The following is a 24,932-nucleotide window of genomic DNA, read 5'->3' on the forward strand; positions in this document are numbered from 1 at the left end:
CGAATTGACCTTTGTGCATCTCTCGCTTCAATGCAAACGAAATGTCGGAAGCACAGCCCTTACGAATCTACCGGCATTACGCGCTCTGCAATCATCGCAAATCGCTTCGAAGATGAGGCCTGCGCAGGCACGCACTTACTGAACCCATTACAAGAGCTGCGCTGTAGCACACTGCGTGCTCTGCCACGACGACTAAGCACGGCGGCAAACTTTTTTTACCCCGAGCGAGATGGCGATGAACAGCTTCACTATTGGTAGGTCACCTCCACTCCAGAAGTTTTAGCATATAACCTACTTGTCTAGTACACTAATTCATGGGACTTGGTGAGAAGTGTAGCGCCGCTCTGCGGCGACGATGGCTACGAGATAGCGCCAGAGTAGTCTGTTCACTGATGGGATGCGGCGGGCACGTCCAACGATATATGCTAAAAAGCGCTGCATAAGCGGAGGTCTGCTTGCAGCGACTGCAGTGAATCACGCCCATGCGTCACCCACATGCTCCCTTTTGCAATCTTCAGTTGAGTTACACTTCACTCCGTTCAGAACGTACTGCACTAGACAGATTGTCTGCGCCGGCTAATACATCACGCAATGGAAGCAGGTATAGAGCTGTGCTAGAATCTCGCATTAGGGAGTATTGCATCGTAATTTTTTGCTATGGTGTTTGCTTTACAAACTACCAGCGTGGCTGCTGTCGCATAACTCTGGTAAATGCTCCAAGTGGGCACGAAATTAAACTGCAGCATCGTGCAGCGCCTTTTTCTTACGTTACTTAGTAGGGGCCTGCGAATATTCAAAGCTTTCGAATAATGAATTGAACATTGTCATATTCGATTGAGTTCTCCAACAGAATTATCACATAGCTGTGCTGTGGATTATTTGCAGCGTGGATCCACTATTGTGGTGCCCATTCGTACTGCGAGCGAGACAGTGCATGGGGGCCAGTGGGTGAACATCACTTTTACTGTGCAGTAAGCCCTAGGGAAAGCCGTCATCCTCTTCGTCAGCCATCTCCTTGGCATACTCCAAGTCCTGCTGCTCGCGCTCACGCCGCTCCTGCAAGGGGGATGGCATGGGTTGGGTTAATGACAGTGCACTGCTATAGGGGGATTCCGTGGCATTCACAAAAGGGTACCGATCCTCATACGAGGTCTCATTACAAACTAATGGTAGTGCTTGGCAATGCCACAACACACAGTGATGGATCAGTAAAAAATGTAACCAAAACAAAAGGAAACTCAATGTACCACCCTGAACAAAAAATCTGCTCCTTTCTGCCTGGGCAGCGCATGTGATTTGTCTGACCTGTGAGTTTGATCTTCCGGCCACAATTCTGCAAACCTACGACCTGGAAAAGCTGAATTAGAATTTACTTAAAAATAGGAAGAGGTGTGTTGCAATGGCAAATGTCCTCTGTACCATTTATCGGAGAATAGCACTTGCCGGCTGCATCCGCAGTGCTCGCATCTTCTCACTTCGGGAACACTTTGCACAAAAGCAGCAATTTGTGCTCAATAAGAAATACAATAAAAGGCACTTGGCATGCGCAACACTGTCCCCTGCTCCACAGCAGCACAAACAAAGTTGTGTTCATTCGTCGCTATGTGCAGCTTTATTTTGCCTTTACCACTGTGGGCCCCACCTGCATCGCATGTGCAAGTCAAGCCTGATTACAACTGCTTACTTTTCCTAGATGGCACAATACATGGGAATTCTCTAATACAAAACTTCAAGAACACCTATAAATACCTTTGTGGTTTTCGACAACGCAACGGTGTCAACAGAGCTGTGAAACACTATCATGCACACTCAAATCATGCTTTGAAATGAAGCAAACCGAGTTAGGCCTACAGAAAAATGGCTTAAAGGGACACTAAAGGCTAACACGACATGCACTGTTTAAATACCTTTCCAGAAACATTGCAATGCGTATTTCGTGCCAAGAAAAGACTTAGCTTACAAGAAAATTTTGTCTGAATAACTTTTTTGAAATTTAAATCTCCCACCCCAAAACTCTGAGTGGCGACGTAGGATACTGCCCTTTGCTGCCATCGGTGAGTGAAACAGCACACGACAGATGGCGGCACCGGGCTAAGACAGAGCAGCGGATTCGCCGCTGCAACTGCTTTTTGGTCAAGTGGTGTAGACCGTTCGGGAATCCCATGACATCACATGGAAGTTGAATTCTCTGCCACTTGCAGTTTGTGCAAGTTTCGCGAGCCAGCAAAACCAGCACAGCACACGCGACCAGGGAAGTATTGAAACGCAAAAGCAAGGGCAGCGCAGAGTCAAGTGAAAACAAAACCTTTCGACTGCCTGCATTGTTGTCAATGGTAATTTCGATTTCTTTTTTTGAAACATAAAAAGGAAATGAACAAGTAGCATTTTATTTCACCTTATACGATTTGAGGATGTTTTTCGCAACGAGCAGTTGAGTACAAGTGACAGAACTTAACTGAGGAGTGCTTTCGTTATCGGGCAAGTGCTTGAATGTTCCGGGGGAGTCTCTAATCATGTCCCGAGTTTACCTAAATTTCTCGATTATTATGGCTCTGCTCTCAATAATACTGACGCCTTAGAGATTCTCCAGCATCACTCTATCACTTTAGCTTGACTTAGCATTTGCCTTTAGTGTCCCTTTAAGATTGAAATCTGACTGTGACTAGCTACCTAGCATGTACTGGATGTTATGATCCCGACTGCAGCATGGAGTGTTTGTTTTCCATTTTGTCGTGGTGGTGTTGGGGTAGTTTTTCAGAAGATCTAGGGCTGTGCCTGTACAACTGGAGTCTCTCGAGCAAATCAGGAGAGTTGGTGGATATGCAGATGTTTTCCAAAACATTTAAGTGCATCACAAGTCTCCCTAGCAGTGTGGTGGTTCACCGGCCACATTCCCAACGACATATTTTCATGATCAGAGTCGGGGTCTTTGTTGCAGAGTAGATCAATCATTTAGTCATCATTTAGGCAACCAGCAACATTACTACATCCAGCGAAACATCCGTAGAGTCTCACCAAGCAACTGTCATCTTCCTCGCCGTTTTCATCCACAGTTGCACACAAAGTAGCAGAGTCACGTATGAAAACGCTGTGTCTGAAGCAGTTTGCAATCACTGCAGGCACTATATGTGCACTGTGCCAAGGAGCGGCAGTTTATGCTTTCTCCCTGCTTCCATACAGAGCAGCACGTGCTTAAATAGTGTGTGTTCTGCACACTCTCCTTCAGTACACTGAACAATGCCTTGCATCTAGTGGCTGCAGGAAAGCCGTAGTGTTTAGGGGCAAGGAAAGAAACTAAAATGTTTGCGAGCCCCGACAAATTGTTATGTGCACTGCAATCGTCTAGCACAATGAGTGCTTTACACATTTTTACGGAAATGTGGCAGTCCAGTTTACGGAGCCACATTTGGAACATTTCTGTCATTCAGACCTTTCGATTGGCGTAACAGTCCACCAGAAGATTCTTGTTTATGAAGTACCCTGACTTTTCTGCCTTACAGATTGCTGTTCTGCTGTCAAGTTTCTTTGAACAAATACCTAGGTGTCCACATTCCCAAGAACATATGCTACATTCTATTGAACTACTCACACACAGCTAGTATCACCCAAATTACATCATCTATTTCCCAAGTCTGTCACTTAGTTGTAAAATTTCCCATCTCTGTCTTTTCCATTAAATTTATCATTTCAACCCTGTTCTGCATGACTCACTTTTTTGCCACCTGTATATACTTCACATTGCAACAACCACTGTAACAAAGTTGGTGCACCTTATTAGACAGTTAAAGTATAGCGTATGCAACTATAGTGTATGCTAAGCAGTGCAGCTTTGTTACAGTTCTGGCTGCCCTGCGAGATCTTCAGATCTCAGAGGCCATATGCTGTCATTACGGCTATCTTCCAACTTCACCGATAGATGGCGCTGACATCTTGAATGTTTCCATCGTTAGCCTTCGACTCGTTCAAAACTAGAAGCTATCTCGAAAACCCCACAAAGTTATCCATAAAACTGTGTCATTGAAGCGACCCGAAACTAAGCGAAAGCTGTTTACACAATCATTTGCTACGAACAAAGTGTATTTTACAAGACCTACGTCAAATTCAATTCAAAGCATGCAGCCGGGACCGCCGCCATATTTTATGTGAACTATGCAAACCACGCAAAGATGCTAACGCTAAATGTGAGACATAGCTTGCGTACACTATACGCTATGGGTCGTTTTAGCATTTTGCGCATGTGCAGTGACGAGCCTCTACATTATAGTGTACGCTAAACTAAAACTGCCTATTGCCACAGTAACTTCTACTTGCACCCAATTATTCCCACATCGGACTGAAACCATGTTCCCACTGCCATTGCTTCAGTCACAAACACAAATCCCTCGAAAACTGCCTTCAGTGGAATTGTTGTATTATCCTATTATATTTTTTTTTACCCCCCTCCTCCCTCAGATGTCTTTACCTTAGGACTAAATAAATAAATCAATAAAAATAAATGGACGACAATCAGTGGGCCACACAGTGCCAATCATGTTGGCAGCCACCAAAACAGTTATCCCCACTCTGCTCCGCTCACCACCAATGCAAGAGCTAAGTCTAAGTGCAATAGTTTTTTTTTCTCTAAGTGCAATATCTCTGTAGAAGAATGCTTGCTGCATCAGAAACGTTGCAGCGCTTGCAAGCAGTAGGCGTGCAGGTCTGACAACACCTTGACTGACGGTGCATTTCTTGCTGCACAAGCTTTGAAGGACCAGACTGCGTCTTTTCTTCAATCTGCCTTCCTTCAACCAAGGACACAGCAAACAAAAAAGAAACGTACACACAAAGCCTAACAAAAAAGATGTTTCACAATTTTCGTACAAGCAGGTGACGTACAAGTGGGAAAAAATATAAGCTGCATGATATCCACAACCACACAATAAAAAGCCCCAATGAAAATGGCAGATGGTAACGATTACAACAAATGGCAGATGGTAACAATACAACAAAACAATTATGCAGTAAAATGCGATTAATTCGAACTGTAAAAACTGGAAAATATTTCAATCTAGCCAATGTTTTGAAACAAGAGAAATGACGAAAACAGAAGCCTGCTGGGCACTTCCGCTCCATCACTTTCGCATGCATCGGCACTGGACGGGCCAGCACATACACGCAACGGCGTTAGTAGTGGTACAGTCCCCCAAAACAGCATGCTGAGCACACAGTCAAGACGGTTGATCCTAGTGCAATACTTGAAGGCAGTCATACAATCATAACCACCACACGTCCAAAACGCCGGCACTGCTACTTAGGACTTGATAATGAATTCGGACAAATTACGAAAACAGAAGCCTGCTGGCCACTTCCGCTCGATCACTTTCGCATGCATCAGCACTGGACGGGCCAGCACATACACGCAACGGCGTTAGTACTGGCACAGACCCCCAAAACAGTATGCTGGGCACACAGTCAAGACAGTTGATCCTAGTGCAATACTTGAAGCCAGTCATACAATCATAACCAGCACACGTCCAAAACGCCGGCACTGCTACTTTGCACTTCGTAATGAATTCGGACAAATTCACTGCGAAAACTAAAACTAAACTATGGAAGAGCGCAACTGCCTTCAGCAGATGCCCGCGAGTGACGCTGAATTAATGCCTCACCATTGCACGAGCATGACAGTCCTTATCAAGCCCCGATTTTGCTGAAATACTGTAGGCTCACATGCTATTTTCTCTTGAGTGCAGAGCATGGGCAGATCGCATCTTCTCTTAAGTACCCCACCTTGTGAAAGGGCACTATTAATACGCCATGACCACATTGATACAACAGCGTTCTGTGGTGTCTACTCTGTTGGTCCTTGTCAATGTACTGTGCACTGTGATCAAACTGACATGCTCAATCAACTAGCCCACTAATTCGTCCTCAGCACATTGACGCATCCCTGACAGCATCCTAAATGAGAAGAAATGCAGGGAAAACAAACTTGGGCTGCCAGCTGCTGAGTGAGGCCACCACCACGTGGCAGCCGAGCAAGTGCGCGTGAGCGGTGTTGGACAGAGAGAAGGGTGAACATGGCCCGGCGTGGCTTGTCTAGCGAGCTGCTGGCAGGTGAAAAGCGAGTGCAAGTGACGTTGCTTACACGGCTTCATTGCCTAGCCCCTGGTATTTTCCAAGTAATGATTTCAAGATCTCTCAGGTCTGGTGCAAGAAATGTTTGTGATAAGAGGTGGAAAAAACAAGTTGATATCACGGCTGGAAGTTATCAATGTAGCCAGTGTTTCGAGGTATCGGTGTCCGAGTTAACTAGGGTTTGCTGTAATAATAATAATATATGGGGTTTTTACGTGCCCAAACCACTTTCTGATTATGAGGCACGCCATAGTGGGGGGCTCCGGAAATTTCGACCACCTGAGGTTCTTTAACGTGCACCTAAATTTAAGTACACGGGTGTTTTCGCATTTCGCCCCCATCGAAATGCGGCTGCCGTGGCCGGGATTCGATCCCGCGACCTCGTGCTCAGCAGCCCAACACCAGAGCCACTGAGCAACCACGGCGGGTAACTAGGGTTTGCTGTATATGGATTGATATAATCATAGGAATACACATGCTTCTTTTTTTATAAATTTTGCTTAAACACGTATCACTAGGTGGTGTCCAAAACACAGTGGCCTTGACGTGTTCCTAGTTTCTAGATTTGGTTCCAGCACTTGAAATGCATAAAAGCATGACCAAGGAAAATATTGTTGGCACTGCAATTTGGACACCACCTAGCACTGCCAGATTTTGGATGCCTCGTGTGCCTTCGAGCTCCATGGACTGCCCAAGTTAACGGGAGCACAGCCGAATACGGCCAAGTTAAAGGGTTTCGTACCATAGGATAACGTGCACGTTTGACAGGAGCAGGTGGCAACATCCAAATTATCCTAATCCACGGAGGTTGAATTAGTGAGGCTTTACTGTTGCTCATTTTCTCATTAATATTGCACGGCAACTAAAGCCTTTTATAAGTTTTTGCCGTTCCCAAATATCACCTATTATGTTTGGGTCTGTATATATGTGCGGGTTTTTATGACAACTTCCCTAATTTCGAGTGATGCTGAAAGTGAGTTCATGCATTCTGTGCAGGTGACACCATAACATTCAGCGAGTGACCCTTGCTACATGTCGAGCAACTTTGAGAGCGGTGCACTTTGTGCTCAGAAGCCACATTGTGGCCAGGTAGCCAGTTGACGTGACAAATTGGATCCCCTCATTCTCATCCTGAATTAAAGCTTACCTCAGCCGATTCAAGGTCTTTGTTGTAGGACTTTGGCGGGAATCGCATGGCCTGCAACAAGAGCACACAAACATCACCGTGTAAACAATGGCACGCTTTCCTTCAGCCATGCTCTGGCAGAGAATGTTAACAAAGCAATGTGCACGGTATACTGTTAGGCCTCTGTGCCACCCGATGCTGGCACACTGTAGTGTGTACCCAGCCATCATGTACATCCCACAGTCTGCCAGATGCAGGAAACGGAGGGGAGGGTGTTTCATCAACGAGGCATTCCCAGCAAGTACTATGATACAGTGAACTAGTGTGTGTGCCACATACACCAGTTTGCCTAGCCTGTTCTTAATTCTTTAATATTGCTCTAAAGTTCACCTTTAGGTTGTGTTCCTGGCTAAATGGCTATTCTATTGTAAGCCCCCCTGCTCGCTCCTCACGCTGCGGTATAGTCTATATATTAATAATGAAAATGAGGTCATTGGGCAATTTAATGCATTTCCTATAAAATTCAAATAGAAAAATGTTCTCAGTAACCTGTTTGAATGGCACGATTTTGAAACAGACCGACAGAAAGCTGAGCTAGTTGGTAAGGATTCATTATACATCCTTAACAACTACAAGTGCATGCAAGGATTATGCATCCTTACCAACTAAATTGAATACGTGTATTCAAGAAAAATGACCTTTGAATATAGAATACAGTCAACGACTGAATTTTCGGACGCCCAAATTTTCGTACATGCCTGATATTTCGGACGTCTTCGTGGCACCACCACAAGACCTATAGAATCAATGTGTAAGGACATCTGAAGTTTCGGACGCTCGAACCCCCCGTCGTCCAATTTTCCGGACCTTTTGACCCCACGAAAGGTCCTTTGGCTCCTCGCGCAGCGCCCTTGGGAAGGAAATCGACTGGCAGCCGAAGCATATCACCACCACTTTGAACCACAACTAGCCGAATCTAGCCGTCACACAGCAATTTGGTCTGGCCACACTGGCTATGTTTATAGCTGCACTTTTGCCTTCCGCCTCTGGCAGAGTTTCCGGAGTGGCGCCATTTCGTTTCTTTGTGCTGGCCACACATTTTGGTTAGCGTGGTGTGCGGTTGTGCTGTTGTGTCAAGTGTGCCCTGCGTCGCTAGGCCTAGGTGCTTCGACGCTCGTCAGCGAATTCCACTATTCGCAACTTGAGGATTTCGCTTGCCTTCGATGGCCCCCACTCCGTCATCATCGTCCTCGCCGATGACATCGAAGTGCGGAAAGCAGTACCGCTAGTTAGTACCGGCGCAGAACTGACTGACGAAGAAATAGTTCGTCAGGTTGTGGGGGATTCAGAAGACTCCGATGTTGGAAATGAGGAGCCAATGCCTGCGCCGCCTAAAGCGCCGAGTTGATGCGAGCACTGTTGACTCTTTCATCGGTGTACAGTGCTGACATGACACTTGCACAGATCGAGGTGAATATGATCGCATGCAACCGGAACGCCGTCCAAACAACAATCAACAAGTTCTTCAAGCCACTGCAGCAATAACACCGACTACCCGATGATGCACATGTACAGGCTCGTCCACTCTTAGGGTGAACACGGCTCACCATGGCCGCGCTCCGCGGGGCGCCAGTGCGTCCGGCGCGGCGGCGCATCGAAGCGAAGCGGCGCATGCGCACACGGACCTCGGGGAGGTGCTTCACGTCGTCTGCTACAGCGCTGGAGCGCGCCGCTCTGGCTTTCTGTAAAGTACACTTCGCTAGACCCAGGTGACTGAGCAACTGAGGCGGTGTTGCGGGAAGGTGCACTTCACTTACTGGAGCATTTTCTAGCTGGTTCGGTCTACAGCTTGTGTGCCTGCTTAATCAATACACATTAACAGAAACAAGCTTATCACCACATAAATCACTTAGCATGTTTTTATAAGTGATGAGGGTAAAAATACAGTCACTTCTTCGCGCTCTTTATTAGGCTGGGGCGTAGAGGCGACGCTTGATAGCGTCAGAGACGTCACCCAGCCAGACGCTGTTCTTAATTTCCCGAGCGATAAAGGTTGGGATTTGCAGCAGCCGCCGCAATAATGGTCATGTATTCAGCTTCAGTGGTCACTGTTTGCCGGGCTTTACGGGGAGCATCTGCAATTCTTCCATCCTTCTTGTAAGCCTGGACTATTCGATTCACTGTTTTCAGTGGCCTTTTTGTCATCTACGATATAATGCGTTGAGAATAGTTTTGTAGGCACAGATCAACAATGCGTCGTCTTTCTTTTTCCGGTACCCGCGACATGGCCAGTTTCCGAAAGTGCACCGGGGAAATAAAATCCTGCACTGTTACAGCGTTTTTATCACCGAAGTGCCACGGCAACCGGCAATTGAACAAAACGCAATTCATCATGCAAGTCGATAGAAATGCGTTTAATGGAAACACCTCTGGTGTCTTTCGATTTGACGAGTCATCCCAGAATCTGAACCTCGTGAGCGGCCAGTCACTCACTTGAGCAGCCGTTGGCTGCACCCCATCACCATATTAAGCTAAAATGGAGTAGCATGACCTAAGCCAAAAAAAAAAAAAAGAAGTGGGGGGGGGGGGGGGGGGGCTCGGCGGTAGATCCGGCTGACGCCCATGGTCAGTTGAAAAGTAGACTGGCCCGAACAGAGCAATCTGGCTTGGGCCGGGCTTGGCTTTTACAAATGTCGAGCCCGCTGGCTGACCACCGGCATGTTGTCGGCAGACGACACCGGGTCGGCGTCACGACCGCCGGTTTTTTTATCGTGGCCACGTTCGTCCAACACACGGACCGGCCACTTCCCCACGACGGCAACAGCATCGCTTGTCCTCGGCAAGGGTTCCTGTGCCGTATTCATATTTGGGTTTTACCCACTCAGCCTCGCCACCTCCCTAACCCCTAAAAAAAAGAGAAATCAATTCCTCCTTTTCTCCAAATTTATCTGATGCCCACCTATATGGCATAACGCAGAGGCCATGTGCCGCTTCGGGACACATACCGCACAATTATATGCTAGTGAGAATATTCATATGACCTATTCCGAGGAAGTACTGAATTGAAATACAAGCGAGTAACGACTTAATTACCCGGCAAGACGTAATTTAGGCTAGAAAACAGACGTGTAGATAATAGGTTTTCCACTTCAATTACCTATTCAAAACGGACAGAAAGGGCATTCGCATGCGGCGTGCATCGACTTCAAGGAGAAAAAAACAAACAACCAAATAAATGACGGCGCCACATGTTTCACTCCACCTAATCAATGTAATCAAAGAACTGTCCGACGATTCCTCTAAATAAGAATGCGACTTCTCACGTCAGGTAGCCATCAAAGGACCGGCACCGCTTCGGCGATTTTAACCAATCTGTGACAACAAAAATGAATTTTTTTTATATGATGTAGAAAGATGAAAAGGGGGAGTAAAACTGCCGCCAAATCAGTTGCTATGCAGGGGAGAGACCTTTCCTACATCGCGTAAAGCGCTCCATGCACCCCTACCAGCGACATTAATGCGTCAATAAGAAAGTCGCAAAGTAGCAGATGTCACTTCTTAGTTGCTGTCGAAGTAATATTATTGCCCTCCTTAATGGTAAAATCGATGGCAAACATGATGATGCATGATTAAACAATCGCTTTCTAACTTTCTGTGGAATTTATTGCGGGTTTCGGTCACTTTTTTAGGTCAATTAAGCAAATTCGTTCTAGCATCAAGACATGCGCGAAATGGCGCGCTAGGCTCATCACATGATGACTACAACGAAGAAGAGCGCGCCTAACAGGTTTCTCGGTATGCACTACACCAAGTGCTGTGAGAGTAAAATAAAATGGCACCAGCCTAATAAAGAGCGCGAAGAAATGACTATTTTTACCCTCATCACTTATTACAAACATGCTAAGTAATTTTTATGTGGTGATAAGCTTGTTTCTGTTAATGTAGATTGATTACCTTCCCGCAACGCCGCCTCGGTCGCTCAGTCACCTGGGTCTAGCGAAGTGTACTTGGCAGCAAAGCCGGAGCGGCGTGCTCCAGCTCTGTAGCATGCGATGCGAAGCACCTCCCCTGGGTCCGTGTGTGCCTGTGCCGCTTCGCTTCGATGCACCGCCGCGCCGGACGCACTGGCGCCCCGCGGAGCGCGGCCACGGTGAGCCGTGTTCACCTTAAAGGGACACTAAAGGTTACTATTAAGTCAACGTGGACTGTTGAAATACCATCACAGAAACCTCGAAACGCTTGTTTCGTGGCAAGGAGAGACTTATTTTAAGAGAAAATGCGTTCTGAAGCGTCCGCGTACCTCTAGCGCAGTTCAAATCGCCCGCCCTCCGATCGAGGAGAACTGACATCATGGTCTCATAGTGACGTTGCGCCATCGGTGAGTAGAACGGCGTCCGCAGACGGCGCTACGGCTTTTCTGCGCAAAACGCAAACGCGCGGCCAGAAACAGAGCCAAGACAGAGCCGACAGCAGAGCGAAAGCGGGAGTATGGTGGCTAGCGGAAGGAGAAACTAATTACGTCCCACATTACGTCCCACGGCACACGGAAAGTCCGTTTTCGTTAAACTATAAGCTGCGGCGAGCTCGCAGCGTGGTCGGCGTGGTCTGTGAGAAGTGACGAGTCTTTCCGCACTCGCAACAGGGCATAAAAAAGTGCGAATCGACGCAAAAGTCGGCCTAGAAACGTGCTTCGCCACAGCCGACCCAGATGTCGTTTCCCGCACCGCCACAAGGCGCCGCTACTATACCTCAAGCTCCAGCGCAAGACGCCCATAAGCTGGTACTTCATTCTATGACGCAAACTTCGACGCTCGTCGCAATGGATCCTGACACCGACAAATTGGCTCGCGATGGTGGGCTCAACTTCAGCGATTTGAGCACCGACGAGCGCGACCTGCTGCTGAGGGCTCGCACTGCCGGCGTCGTTGCGTACTACGACGGCGGCCTCGACACCGGCTCTCCGGAGCGGGAAAGCAACGAGGGCTTCCCACGACATCACATGGACGTGGCATTCTCGCTGCTTGTTCCAAATGAAAGTTTCGCGAGCCAGCAGAACCCTCACAACACGACGCGATAACGAAAGTACTGAAACTCCAAAGCGTGCGCGGCGCAGAGTCGAGCGAAAACGAAACCTTTCGACCACCCATACTACTGAAGGGTAACGTCAAAATCTTATTTTTTGTTAGAATCGAGTAGACGTAGACAAGTAGCATTTTCTTCCGTCTTATGATCGAATGAAATGATATTTTTAATACAAGTAGTTGAGTATTAGTAACATAAATTACGGGGAGACCTTTCGTCACCGGTTTAGTACCGGAATGTCGCTGGGGGGTCTCAAATCGTGTCATGCATTTACCTCAATTTCTCGGTTACTAAAGCTCTGTTCGCGATTATATTGACACCTTAGACGTTCTAGAACATTGCTCTACCACTTTAACTTGACTTTCTGGTAACCTTTAGTGTCCCTTTAAGAGTGGACGAGGCTGTACATAATAAACTGGCAGTAGGCTGCATAGAGAGTTTTTGAACGCCTCTTTTTATAGCCACTTCACTGATGCTTTGGCAGGGTTTTGGAAGCCTGGTACTTCGCCCTTTACCTCTAGGTCCGAGAACAAAAGAAAGAAGGTGCGCGTTTTTGTATGCATTCCTTTTTTCGGACTGCCTGAATTTTCGGACATTATTACATTCCCTAGAGGGTCCGAAAAATCAGTCATTGACTGTATTTTCTCATTTCCCAACAAAATGGAAAGCATAGCAGGTCCGTCTCTACACGTCTCTAGTGAAGAAGTTTTTCAAGATGTTAAGAAGGACGAAGTAGAGTGCCTGAGTCAATGTTTCAGTTCTGTTTTTACTTCAGTGATAGCAGCCAGAGTAAGTCATGAGCCCATGTCCCACATAGGGCCATATATGATGGGAAATACTGCTATCAGTACACCCGGTGTTCAGATGCTTTCAATGGTGCTTGAAGCAGAGACACTGGTCGCATGCAAACGGCAGTGTTTTCACACTGAAAGGGCACGTAGTGCACACCCGCACGGCTGGAAGGTGTTTGGTTCCCTGCACAAGAGCACACATGCCTTAGAGACAAGAACACAACTAAAAATTGTCAACCAGTATCATACCTATCTTCACCAAAAGTTTTGAAGTAATCTTACCTTACCGGTTTAAGAATTTTTTTTTTTAGTAGGATTCAACTTTTCTCAGCTTCGCAATATGGTTTATGTAAAGCGATCAACCAAACCTGCGCTATTAGACGTCACATGTCCCACAATATATTCAAAGCAAACTAAAAACTCTAACATTAGTTTGATTTTAGTAAGGCATTTTGATTCGCTTGACCATGAGATATTGGCACATAAGTTATCAATTTGGGATATACACAGCAAAAAATTCAGTTCTGGGTTTTTACGTGCCAAAACCACAATGTATGATTATGAGGCTCACCACAGTGGGGGATTAATCTTGACCATGTGGGGTTCTTTAATGTGCACCCAATGCACAATACAGGGGCATATTTGCATTTCGCTCCCATCAAATTTTATCCCGTGACCTCGTGCTTAGCAGTGCAACGCCAAAGCCACTATGCAACCACGGCGAGTCTGGAATATGTGGTAAACCTCTAACCTCAGTCTTACCTATCCGACAGATATCGGCATACTTGTATTGGGACACACAAATCCCCTTTGCTACCCATAACAACAGGTGTACTGCAGGGAAGCGTGTTGGCACATCTGCTGTTTAATGTTTACATAAACAGCATTGTAAACAATGAATGTAAACAATGTAAAGTCGTCACATACACAGTTTATTGTACCATACTTCTGGTCCTGACGCAAACAAACTCTCAACTGAATGTACCCCGATATTTGATAAACTTAACTGGTCCCCGTACAAATTAATCCCCTAAAAACAAAGGTTATGTTTCTTCAAAGCAGTGAGAATGTCATTAAATGTGGTGATGATGAAATTGAAATAGTTGAGACGCATATATTGCTTGGTGTAACATTTTCTTTCAAGTCTTACATGGAATTCACATGTTTCACAGCTGTGCATCAGTCAGTGGTGCAATGGCATGGTTTCTTTCCTTCAAGACTTTGAAATTCAAATATATTATGCATTATTTGTTTCTCTAATTACCTATTGTAGCTTAGTTTGGCTAACAGCAACTAAATCAAACATATAGAAACTTCTAATAATGCAAAAGAAAAAGTAATCTGACATGTTGGCAGTCTTGAATATTACAAGTTTAGCGAGTGCTTCTCAAAAATTTAACATAATATAAAAACATGTATGACTATCATGTTCTGTCATCGTCTTATTATTATTCAAACCAAATTTTTAGGCAGTTTTTGGAAAGAATGGCAGCCTTATGTGATCATATACCGGTTATAAATATGTGCAGCATGAACATGCAATGTTTATCATGTTTTCCTACAGACTAGAAACTACAAATGCTATAGCACAATCTGCCTTGAACCCTGCATAAATACAGTCGAACCCAGCTATATTGAACTCAAGAACAAAAAAAAAGCACCCATCAGTAAATATAGAGCATAATTCGATATGAGCCTGCTAAAGAATTGGACGTCATAAAAGCACATTAATTTATAACATCACTTTATTGATGAAACAAGCTTAGTTTCCCATGAAATAGTCCTGTATTTCCTTCTGCTTGGTCAATTTCGTTGCCTGCGACGCAAGCACTTCTCCACATTGTCTAAGGAGTCGGAGCAGCTGATGCTGCAACCTTCCGCTGTAATGGTTGGGGTCGGGCATGAAATAGATCGTAGCTGGCCCATGCTGTCGTCCACCTTATCTAAGCTGAGGACGTTGTTGAAGGGAAGGACTGCTTCTCATCGAGAACGAGTAATATGGGATTTATTTACAGTATCTACATGAGAACGTTACAGTTCATCAGTCTAACATGACTGAAAGAGGAAAGCACACTCAGGAGCCGCCAACGGCTCCTTAAATACACTATGTTCTCCCTAGATTTCTAGGTAAGGGAAAACGGACGTTGAGACCTGCTAGCAATTTGGAGCGTTCAAAGTCATCGTAGCCAACCCACTTTTGAGGGGGAGGGTTTACACACACTTCCGCACAGGTTTCACTGACCACGCCAAGGTGAGTGGGTTATCGCAGACACGATTTTTGCCCCGAGCAGGCACCTCTTCATCCCAGTGTTGACTACGCAGACAATGGCCACCGAGTCTATCCATGACTTCTAAGCCCCGTGAGACGGCCGCCAGACATCTTCTCCCAGGATTTCCACCGCTTCTAACAAGCCGTGGTGGCCACAGCAAATCCACAAACAATACTTGGTCCACCTACTACGTTTAGTCACAACGGTGCTGAGGGGGTGTTGGTGCGGCACACCATCGTCTCTACAAAACAAGTCTTTGCTGCAGGTGGGGAAGGCTTCCATGGTCGCTTCTGGGAAGCTTGCCACCTTCGCAGCTGCGGTTGACTGGGAAAATTTTGTAGGTTGGTACCCTTGCAGGCCGTTCGTAACACCGCATTCGTGCATAAGCACTGGACTAGTGTGAGTGCACTAATCACCTCGGAGGATGTGGGCAAAGGACCATCGTTGTTTTCTTCATTGTGCCCACTTTCACACAAGCTCAGTATGATGTCGGCAATGTAGTCTTCATTTTCAGGCTCACCCGTGGTCGCGACACCATCATCTGCACTCACAAACTCGTTGACCGTTGATTCAACGGCTTTCGGAAATTCTGACAGCTAGCCCCAAACTTTGGCAACACCCGCAACAACTTTGTCGCATTTATAAGAATTTACAGTCATCACCAAACATGCGGAAGCCGGCAAGTCTGAAGCGATTTCGGATGAACCACTTGTACATGGCCATGCGTATGCGTCGGGCGCCACGAGCACCGGGACGCGAGTTTAGCCACTTTAGCCCTAATCTCCCCCTTATTCTTCAAGATCGTGCTGACAGTGCCCCTCGGAATCTTGCACGCTGCGCAGACATCCGACTTCTCACTGTGTTCGACCTGATTTATACTTTCGAGCTTCACTACGAAAGGCGAATTCTGCCGCTTCATCACGGCAACACTGCGGGAGAAGGCCCACAAGGTGCAAACACAATGAACCAGAAAAGCAGTGAGACAACTCGCACTTGTGTCATCTTGTGTCATCTTGTGGCTGTCTCAGCAAGCGCTGTGGGCAGGCAAGGATAATTTTTTGCAGCGGCGCGTCTGTTGATGGCTCGCCCGAGGCAACGCATTAAAGGTAGGGAGAGCAGTTGGATGGAGCCGCGCCGCCTGGTTTCCCCGCCACCACGAGGGAAAGCCAACGTCTGGGGGCACTTTTACACCGCTTTACGTTCGTTATATAGGGAGTCGCTGCTATTTTAGTTCAATGTAAGCCTAATTTTTGCTATATACAGTCGCCGACCGTTTATTCGGACCTCACGGGGACTGCGAAAATGTCCGAATAAACAGGTGTCCGAAAAAGCAGATTAAGAAAAAAAAATGAAATCTTTTATTTCCACGCACTTATTCGGGCTCAGCAGTAGGCTTGGAAGAAATCGTGAATGCGCCGTTGCACGCTGTTCCGTTTACGCGCTATCAGATAAGCCTGAATCTCGGAGAGGGTCGTACGGTCACTAATAGCGGCTGAAAGCACAGTCACTGTTTGTACACGCTCCGCATGCCACGGCAGCGCAGCACATGGTGCGTCATCTTCCGACTCATCATCGTCCGGCGGTGCAGCAGAAACCTGACGAATGATCTTGCCGTTGTCAAGTTCTGCGCATGTCAATACAGCAGTGTCAGCACCTATGAAACTGTCAAATGAGACGGTGTCCGGAATCACAATGCAACCACTGCGCAGGTCTCGGCAGAACATTTCCCGCGTCAGTAGGGAGCACATCAGAAGGCGACAAGTCTTAGGCCTTCCGGCACCCGCTTGCCGGCATTCCCCAGCGCAGTCTGCGCCGGCACTGTCGGCGCCATTAGACCCTTGACGCAATGTTTACGTATGCCGCGTTGGATCACCGAAACCTTGACACAGCACACAAAGCAAACACCACCGTGCTGACACCAGTCGCACAAACGAAACACGCGGCCTGCTCGCAGCGTCTTGCGCAAAGAAACAAATCAGCTGCTGGATTGTCTTGACATGGCTTACTAAGTTGAAACCGGAACTGCTGCAGAGCCACTCTATCTAACAAGGCAGAAACGATGATGATGAGCGGGGATTTCCAGTAGCGCCACTTCGTGGGGCAGCAAGGAAGCTCCGTTCAAAATAAAAATGGCGTTTGGCAAGTCGAACCATGCCCCAGTCAGAGTCGGTGCATGGTGCTCTCGACCGAGTTGGCTCAAGGAGTGTCCGAAAAATCCGACGAGAGGTTGCAAGGTGTCCGAACTTTCGGCAGTTGTTATACATTATGGTCTATGGGGAGAATGGCGGTGCTGCAAAGCTGACCGAATAATCGGGCATGTCCGAATTTTCGGAGTCCGGAAAATCGGTGGGCGACTGTATACTCATACATACCGTATATACACGTTTGTAAGTCGACCACTTTTTTTTTATTTGAAAATCTGAAGTGCGGGGGTCGACTTACAATCGAAACCAAAACATGGCACTGCCTAAAAAGCGAGACCAATGGGAGCTACAACGTAGTTACAATTTTATGTTTGCTCTATGACCCTACCCGTAGCTTTTCGCTATCCCACGTGTTTGTTTGCTTTTCGAAAGGGTTTTTCAGCATTTTTGAGTTTTACACCATTCTCTATGGTGGAACCCTCAGAACGGCGGCGCTTGCAGGGATTATCGGTAGTTCACGGAAGAGCAGATACTGTTTACGGGGTTCTCTTTGCCTGTTGTGCTTAGCTTTCTCTGTAGTTTGACGAAAGGCATTGGTTTGACGCGTTCCACTTGACTGCCGGCTACGTGCTACTTCTATGCTTCCTCAGTCGTCATGAGTGCTCCAGGCCCACTAATAATTCGGCACTCGTTCACAGTTGCTTTAAAGAAGGCAGCCATCCTTTATGCCGAAGAAACAAATCACTGCGCAGCGGGCCGCAAGTTCAATGTTTCTGAACAGGTGGTGTGAGAGTGGCAACCGCAGCGAAGCGAAATTTTCACCTGTGACGGCAAGTGAGAAATTTCCCACGTGCTGAAGTCTGGACGCTTTCCGTAACTGTAGGCTAAGCTTGCGGCGTACGTCGCTGAAATGCGCAATCGGTCCCTGCCAGTGAAGTGTGACATGGTCATGAAACAAGCCCGGTTCTTCACCTTTTAAGGACCTGCTTCACCGTGAGTACAACGAGTGGCTGGAAGACCGCGAAATTACGCCACCCGGACTTGTCAAAAGAGCCTTCCTGACGGCTGCGTGTAGTTGGGTGCATTCGGCATGGGCTGCTGTTCCACAAGATGTCGTGGTGCGGTCGTTTGCCAGATGTGAAATTTCACGGGACGACGATGCGCTGTGAGACCGTAGCAACGATGACGATGGCAGCACTAGTGAAGACAAGTAGTCCAGTGACCATGTCAGCTACTGATAAATTTTCGTTATCGAATGCACCCTCGGGTATGCTCTCTTATTTTTTTTTTTTCCTGTCGCGCGATATGGGGGGGTCGACTTACATTAGAGTCGACTTACAGTCGTGTAAATACGGCACTCATTTGCGAGCTCGGTGTCACGCGCTCACAGGTAAATATGAACACATCTCGCTCTATGACAGCGGAAAATGTCTGAAAATTCTGGAGTGAGGAATCGCAGCAGCAGCGAGCGAATTGACCTCTGTGCACTGTCACTTCAGCGCAAATGAAACGTCCAAAGCACAGCGCATACAAAGCTACTGGCACTATGCACACTCTGCATACATTGGAAATCGCTTTGAAGATAACGCCCGGGTGGGCACGCACTTTGGCCACATCGGAACCGCTTTCAAGACACACGAGCGCCAGCGACGCGCCCTCATGACGTCCGCCAAAGCATCTACAATGACGTCCGCTATTCGCGTGGCCAACGTCGTGGTCGATGCCGCGGACAACGAGGCACATAGAAGCTGCCGAAGAAGAACCTCCCTCCTCCCTCATCTCAGCCCCCTGCTTCCCGCACCACAGGAGAGGGCATGCATCCGGAGCGTTCCTTGCTGGCGCACGCGAGATTGAACCGCATTTGCCGGCTCACTCTCACACGCTTTACCTCATAGTGAACCTTGCGGCGATGGCGACGGCAGAAATGTGCCTGGAGTGTCCATATAATTGCTATCCAAATAAAAAAAAAATGTATGCATGCCTTTTACTGCCTCCAAGGGCTCAAATCACTAGAGGCGCATCCGAAATCACCCTGAAGGCCAGCCAGTACACTTATTAGGCATATCAGTGCTATTACTGTGATAGGAGACAGCGGCTGCGTGTGTGTATAATTAAGGAACACATACTGTGTCCCGCAACAATTGCCCCTTCAAATTCTTGGTATGCTTCATTGCCATACTTTGTGTATGCTTCACCGCGTAACATTGTTGTACCGAGACGAAGCTGACTTTCGGGAACCTGCATTATACAACGCATCGTGCTTTCCGAGCTTCGAAGACATTGGTGAGGATTAAAAATGCGGAGTCGGCGCTATTGCTGAAGGCGGCGAATTGTTTCAATAATAGTAATTTAAGAAAACACGGCACAGAACAGTAAGCAGTTTGGTAGCGAACATCTGAGCAGGTAGGCCTAGTGTTGTCACAATAGTGGCTACGCTACCAGCAGATCTGCGTGCGAGTGCGCCTGTTAGAGGTGGCGAGATAATCAAAATGGCGGCGGTGGTGGCTTCGAATAGGGCGTTTCAGACCTGCAGTCATGGCAAAGCGTCCTGAGTGGCCTGCACAGTGCAGTCACCTGGTGGCACTGAGTTTAACCAGCTAAACAGAGAGCTACTATTGCTGTAACAAAGTGTAAAACATTTTAAAGATTTAAGAACAAAACATGTTCATGATTACGCTCCTACTGAAAATTTACGCCAGCAGCAAAGTAGAATGCACTTGGTTAATGCCAAGTTTGGCAGTTCTTCGGTCTCTCTTCGCGTCCCAACCATTCGACCACATTCGTTGAGTTCCAGTCAGCTCGCTCGTGCTCGGCTGCCGTTCCGTTTCTGTCTTCTGCCATTGCTCTGCCCCAGCTCCGCTCTGCTAGAGTGTCGCTCCGCTCAGTTCGTCGACTCATGACTACACACTCATGGCGTCGACTCATGGCTACAGGGACGAGATTCCGCAAGCATTGCGGCTGGCAAATACTTGAATGATTAGGCTTCACTACTTTCGGTTTTGAGGAGGCACCGACGACCATGCCACACGAGCAGCGAAGAACTCGTTGCTGTACTTATTTTATACATTGACCCCAAAACCTTGCAACTCTGCTAGTTTTACTCTTGTTTAAGTGTCGGTTACAAGGACATCCTGATGCATTCCTGCATCTACAGGCTGTTCTTAACCCTTTGAGGGCCAATGACGTAAATATACGGTGCCGCGAACGAAGCCCAAAATGATCGATGCCTTATATTTACGGTGCCGTCTGTACGTTTAAAAAGCGCGCCAATTTCTTAACCTTTTCTTTTCTGTCACGTGCTGCAACTATGTGGGAATACAGGGAATTTTTTTCACACACCTCCCTCTCTCAATTTTTTTTTGCATGGTTTGTTTTAGCACTAGTTCACTCCCGCGCTCACTCCTAGTTTGCTCTAGTTCACTCCCTCAAAGGGTTAATGAGCACTTGGATTTTACAGTTATCGTAAAAACCTGCACATAATACGAGGTTTTTTCCTATTATTAGCATCCCAAATTTTCGCCTCGTACTACATGTAGACGCGAGTGAAAATTTCAGTCAGAAATTTGGGCTAGAAGTTTCGGTTTTGTTATTGCTACATGGCTACAGCTTGACTTCGTTACTGCTGCGTGGCTACGGCTTGGTCTCGTTATTGCTGCGTGACCACAGCATTGTTTCTTTATTGTTGAGTGCGCACATTGGCAGCACACGTGCAAACCATGCAATGTGTATCTTTATTCCGCATTGAAGGACCAAGGTGTCTGGACTACGAAAACAGTATGCGGCTACTTTCAAGAGAAAGGTTATTTTAGCCGCACAGGACATTGGCAACAGTGCGGCCGGGAGGCAGTTTGGCGTCAACGAGGGAAGCATTTGCAGATGATGTCGACAGAAGGAAGCCCTTTTTGCATGCAGCGGAACAAGAAGAAGCTTTCATGCATGATGAAGAGTGGGACATTCCAGGAAATCGAACTTGCCCTGACGGAGTTCGTACGCCAACAGCGAGCCGCACATCTAGCTGCGAGCGTGGAGCTTATGCAGGCAAAAGCTAAGGAGCTTGCAAGAGAAAAAGGGCTACCGAGCTCCGCCTTCAAAGCGAGCAAGCACTGGATGTATCACTACATGTACCGTGCTGGTTTTTCCCTTATGGCACCGAACTTTGATTTTGCATAAGCTGCCCGAATTGTTCAAACAGGTGCTTGGGGCTTTCCAGCACCACATTATTTCACTGTGCAAGTCCAAGACCTTCCAGCTAGGGCAAATCGGCAATGCTGACCAAACGCCGGTTTATCTGGGCATGTCATCGCCCCTCACCGTGCACGAAAAGGGCTCTAAACAAGTTATGTCCGGTCCACTGGCAACGACAAAATGCGAGTTACCGTCATGTTGTCGTGCACGGCAGAAGGACGCAAGCTTCCGTCCTACGTCGTCTTCAAGTGCAAAACAGTGTCCAAAAGTGAGGAGCTGCCAAAAAATGTGGTTGCGAGATGCCATGAGAAAGGGTGGGTGAACCAGAATCTTGTGCTTGACTGGATAAAGTCGGTGTGGTGTAGGCAGCCCGGTGCACTGTTGTCGTTCCCATCCATCATTGCGCTGGACGCATTTCGTTGCCATCTGGCCGACTCCCTGACGAGACTGCTGCATGAATCTGGCACTGAACTCGTCGTTATCCCGGGTGGGATGGCGTCTCAGCTGCAGCCTTTAGATGTTTGTGCAAACAAGCCGTTGAAGGAGGGGGTCAAGTGGTGTTACGCAGATTGGATGCACTCAGATGGTCTGCAGTGACGCCGAATGGGCGGCTGAAGCAGGTTTCGCCAGCCGCGCTATGCAAGTGGATTGTGGAAGCATGGGCCAGCATACCAGAGGACCCTGTTTGTCATACATTCAAGAAGTGTGGCATCTCAAATGCACTCGATAGCACAGAGGATGAGTACCTCTGGGAAAATATGTCTGACAAAGAACTATTTGAAGATAGTGATTAAAGTGCGGAGTGCAATTTAAATAAATGTTTTCCTCGAGCTTTCCTAATTTGTATTATACGTGGATAAAACTCTTTTCCATTTCAAGTCCCAAAAATGTCACCTCGTACTCTATGCAGGTTCGTATTATACGCGGGTCTTTATGATAAGCTAGAAGCTTAGCAGCATAAGTCTTTTCATTGTACACATCTGCTGGATCTGTTGAATCACCAATTTTCTTTTCCTCTCCCTTTCTTCCAGTCTCCAGTTTCATGCTTCATAGCAATGCATGATAACGATGATGACGCAACAGAGCACAGGCTGGGCGGTGCAAACAATGACGCTGCAGAGCAGCCCTCGGCGGAGTAAAGCCTGCTGGCCACCTGAGCCTTCTATTGTCAGTAGTAGCATTATCAGTAGCTTCTAAAACAAAGTGTTGCGACAATACTTTGCGAGTGCAATGTTCATTACTGTGGTTCATTACCTTGACTGACTGGTTGTGTATGTCCAGGCAGAAGCAGATTCGCTGGTGGAAGGCAGCCTGGGGCTCCCGGGTGCAATAGATATCCATGTTCTCTTTGGACTGCATGCAGCCCCGCTCATGGTCGATGGTGGCCTCAATCACTCCGTCGCGGATGGCCTGGGCACACAACAACAAGGCTGCCACTACTGTTGTGGCACACTACCAGTGGTGTGTTCCTATACTGGCCAGCATCGGAGGCAGTCTACATAGACAGCTTCAAGCATTGGAATGAGGTTAGAACCATGTCGAAGGCCCCCCTATGATGCAACGTCAGCTGAAATGCCCGTTTCAACTATTGTGGTAGTGTCGTCTGCTGCATGAGGTGGCACATGGGAATAGAGGAGGAAGAGGCTTTCAGGAGCATGCATGCCACATCCTGTGTACCAGATGATGCAACCACAATACTTGAAACAGGCGTTTTAACAGCGCCACTTCACAGAGAAAAGAAAAGCACATGTAACAGCTGTATTTTAATTGTTTGCATGTGTAGAACAGAATGCAACTTACAATAGTGCATAGGAAAGCAAGACTGTTTTCTTTTGTGCAGATGACTTTTCTGTTGAGTTTTCAAGCTTTCTACTCAGCCAGCATCTTGTTTGGACCAGAAAGCAGCATGCATCATTGTTTTACTTGGATGTTCTCTTCATGAAGCTCTCTTCTTTGATGGGTTTGTCATATATGGAATGAGACTAAGATGGCCACTGTATGCTTAGCTGTCTACGGCGTGTACCGGAAGACAGCCGAGCAGAAGAGGCACCTACCTTGGCGACGATGAACTCGGCATCCTCGGGACTGTCCAACTGCAGCTTGTGGGCCACGTCGGCAAGCGAGATGCGCAGGTACGACAGGTTGATCATGCGCACGCCCGTTTTGATCACGTTGTGCCGCAGCCGGATGATCAGTGTGAACGTGTGGTCAGCCTGGAACTTGGCCCCAAAATGCTCTAGCACCTCGCCAAACCGGCCCAGGTTGCCAGCTCGCACCGCTGCACAGAAGGCACCAGTCACCGTACTGCTGCATGGGGCATGCAGAGACAAGCTCAGCCTCAAGTCGATGCTGGGCCACCAAGCTGAGACACCACATAGCAGTAGATGTCACCTCAGTGTGCTGTTTTTGCACAGCTGACCCTATTTACTTCTAGGCGAGGGGGGGGGGAGGATTCTATTACCTGCACCAGTGAGATGGAAACTGGCTGTGTGCGCTTGCTTACTTCTCACTGGTACCCCAGTCCACCCAATGACCACTTCAGCAACAGCCAAAACGGACATGTCCACTATGTAGACACTCGCATCATCTCTCATCATCGCGGTTCCGATTTCCTCGACAGCCCCTGCATGCTGAAAGCTCCGAAGTCAGTAGAACACTGAAGCACTCGATTCGTTCAGTGTGCCAAGGGGTGAGCCTGCACCGGCGGCGCAGACTCTCCCTACTGTTTTGACGTGTGCATTAGCTCCACGATACTTGGAGCTCTCTCTTGCAGTGATAGAAGCCGCACTTGGTCTTTTGAAACAGTTTTTAGAGGAGGCAAAATCACAGTTCTAAGCAGAAATAGATGATTTTGGAACAGCAAAATTTGCTGCTCAGAGCAAGGAAACAATGCTTTGCAACCATAACTTACTGTACTGGTGCAAAAAGGTACCTTTGCCTGCAATTAACTAAATAACCTGCTATATAAGTTAGCACTTTCAGGAAAATTGCATTCATTATGTATTATACAGAGATTCAAGTTTTTCTTCAACTAGCTCTATTTTTTATTGTTGTATAATAAAATAAAGGTAAATGCAGACTTAACCTGATTTTACGGTTCATTATGCATTTCAATATCAATTTGTCTCCAAACTGCAGTTGTCCATTTCATCTGTTGAAGCGTTTCATTTGCTAAACTCATCTCCACACATACGTGAGAAAAACACTGAGAGAAAAA

General features: G+C 47.2%; 1 protein-coding gene across 2 annotated transcripts in view; it reads right to left on the reverse strand.

Annotated features, from left to right (window-relative positions):
* Positions 1-940: 940 nt before the first annotated feature.
* The window catches only part of Rpn3 (regulatory particle non-ATPase 3), a 127,932-nt gene continuing 103,940 nt past the window's right edge, over positions 941-24,932 (reverse strand). For both annotated transcript variants that reach the window (XM_065442454.1, XM_065442453.2), the window contains exons 9-12: positions 23,770-23,993; positions 22,970-23,125; positions 7,265-7,315; positions 941-1,056 (exon numbers count right to left, since the gene is read on the reverse strand). In XM_065442454.1, the coding sequence (XP_065298526.1) occupies positions 979-1,056; positions 7,265-7,315; positions 22,970-23,125; positions 23,770-23,993 (509 nt within the window). In that variant the 3' untranslated portion in view covers positions 941-978. The remainder of the gene's footprint in view (positions 1,057-7,264; positions 7,316-22,969; positions 23,126-23,769; positions 23,994-24,932) is intronic.

The sequence above is a fragment of the Dermacentor albipictus genome, chromosome 4 (genome assembly GCF_038994185.2).
Source record: "Dermacentor albipictus isolate Rhodes 1998 colony chromosome 4, USDA_Dalb.pri_finalv2, whole genome shotgun sequence".
NCBI classification, from domain to species: Eukaryota; Metazoa; Arthropoda; class Arachnida; order Ixodida; family Ixodidae; genus Dermacentor; species Dermacentor albipictus.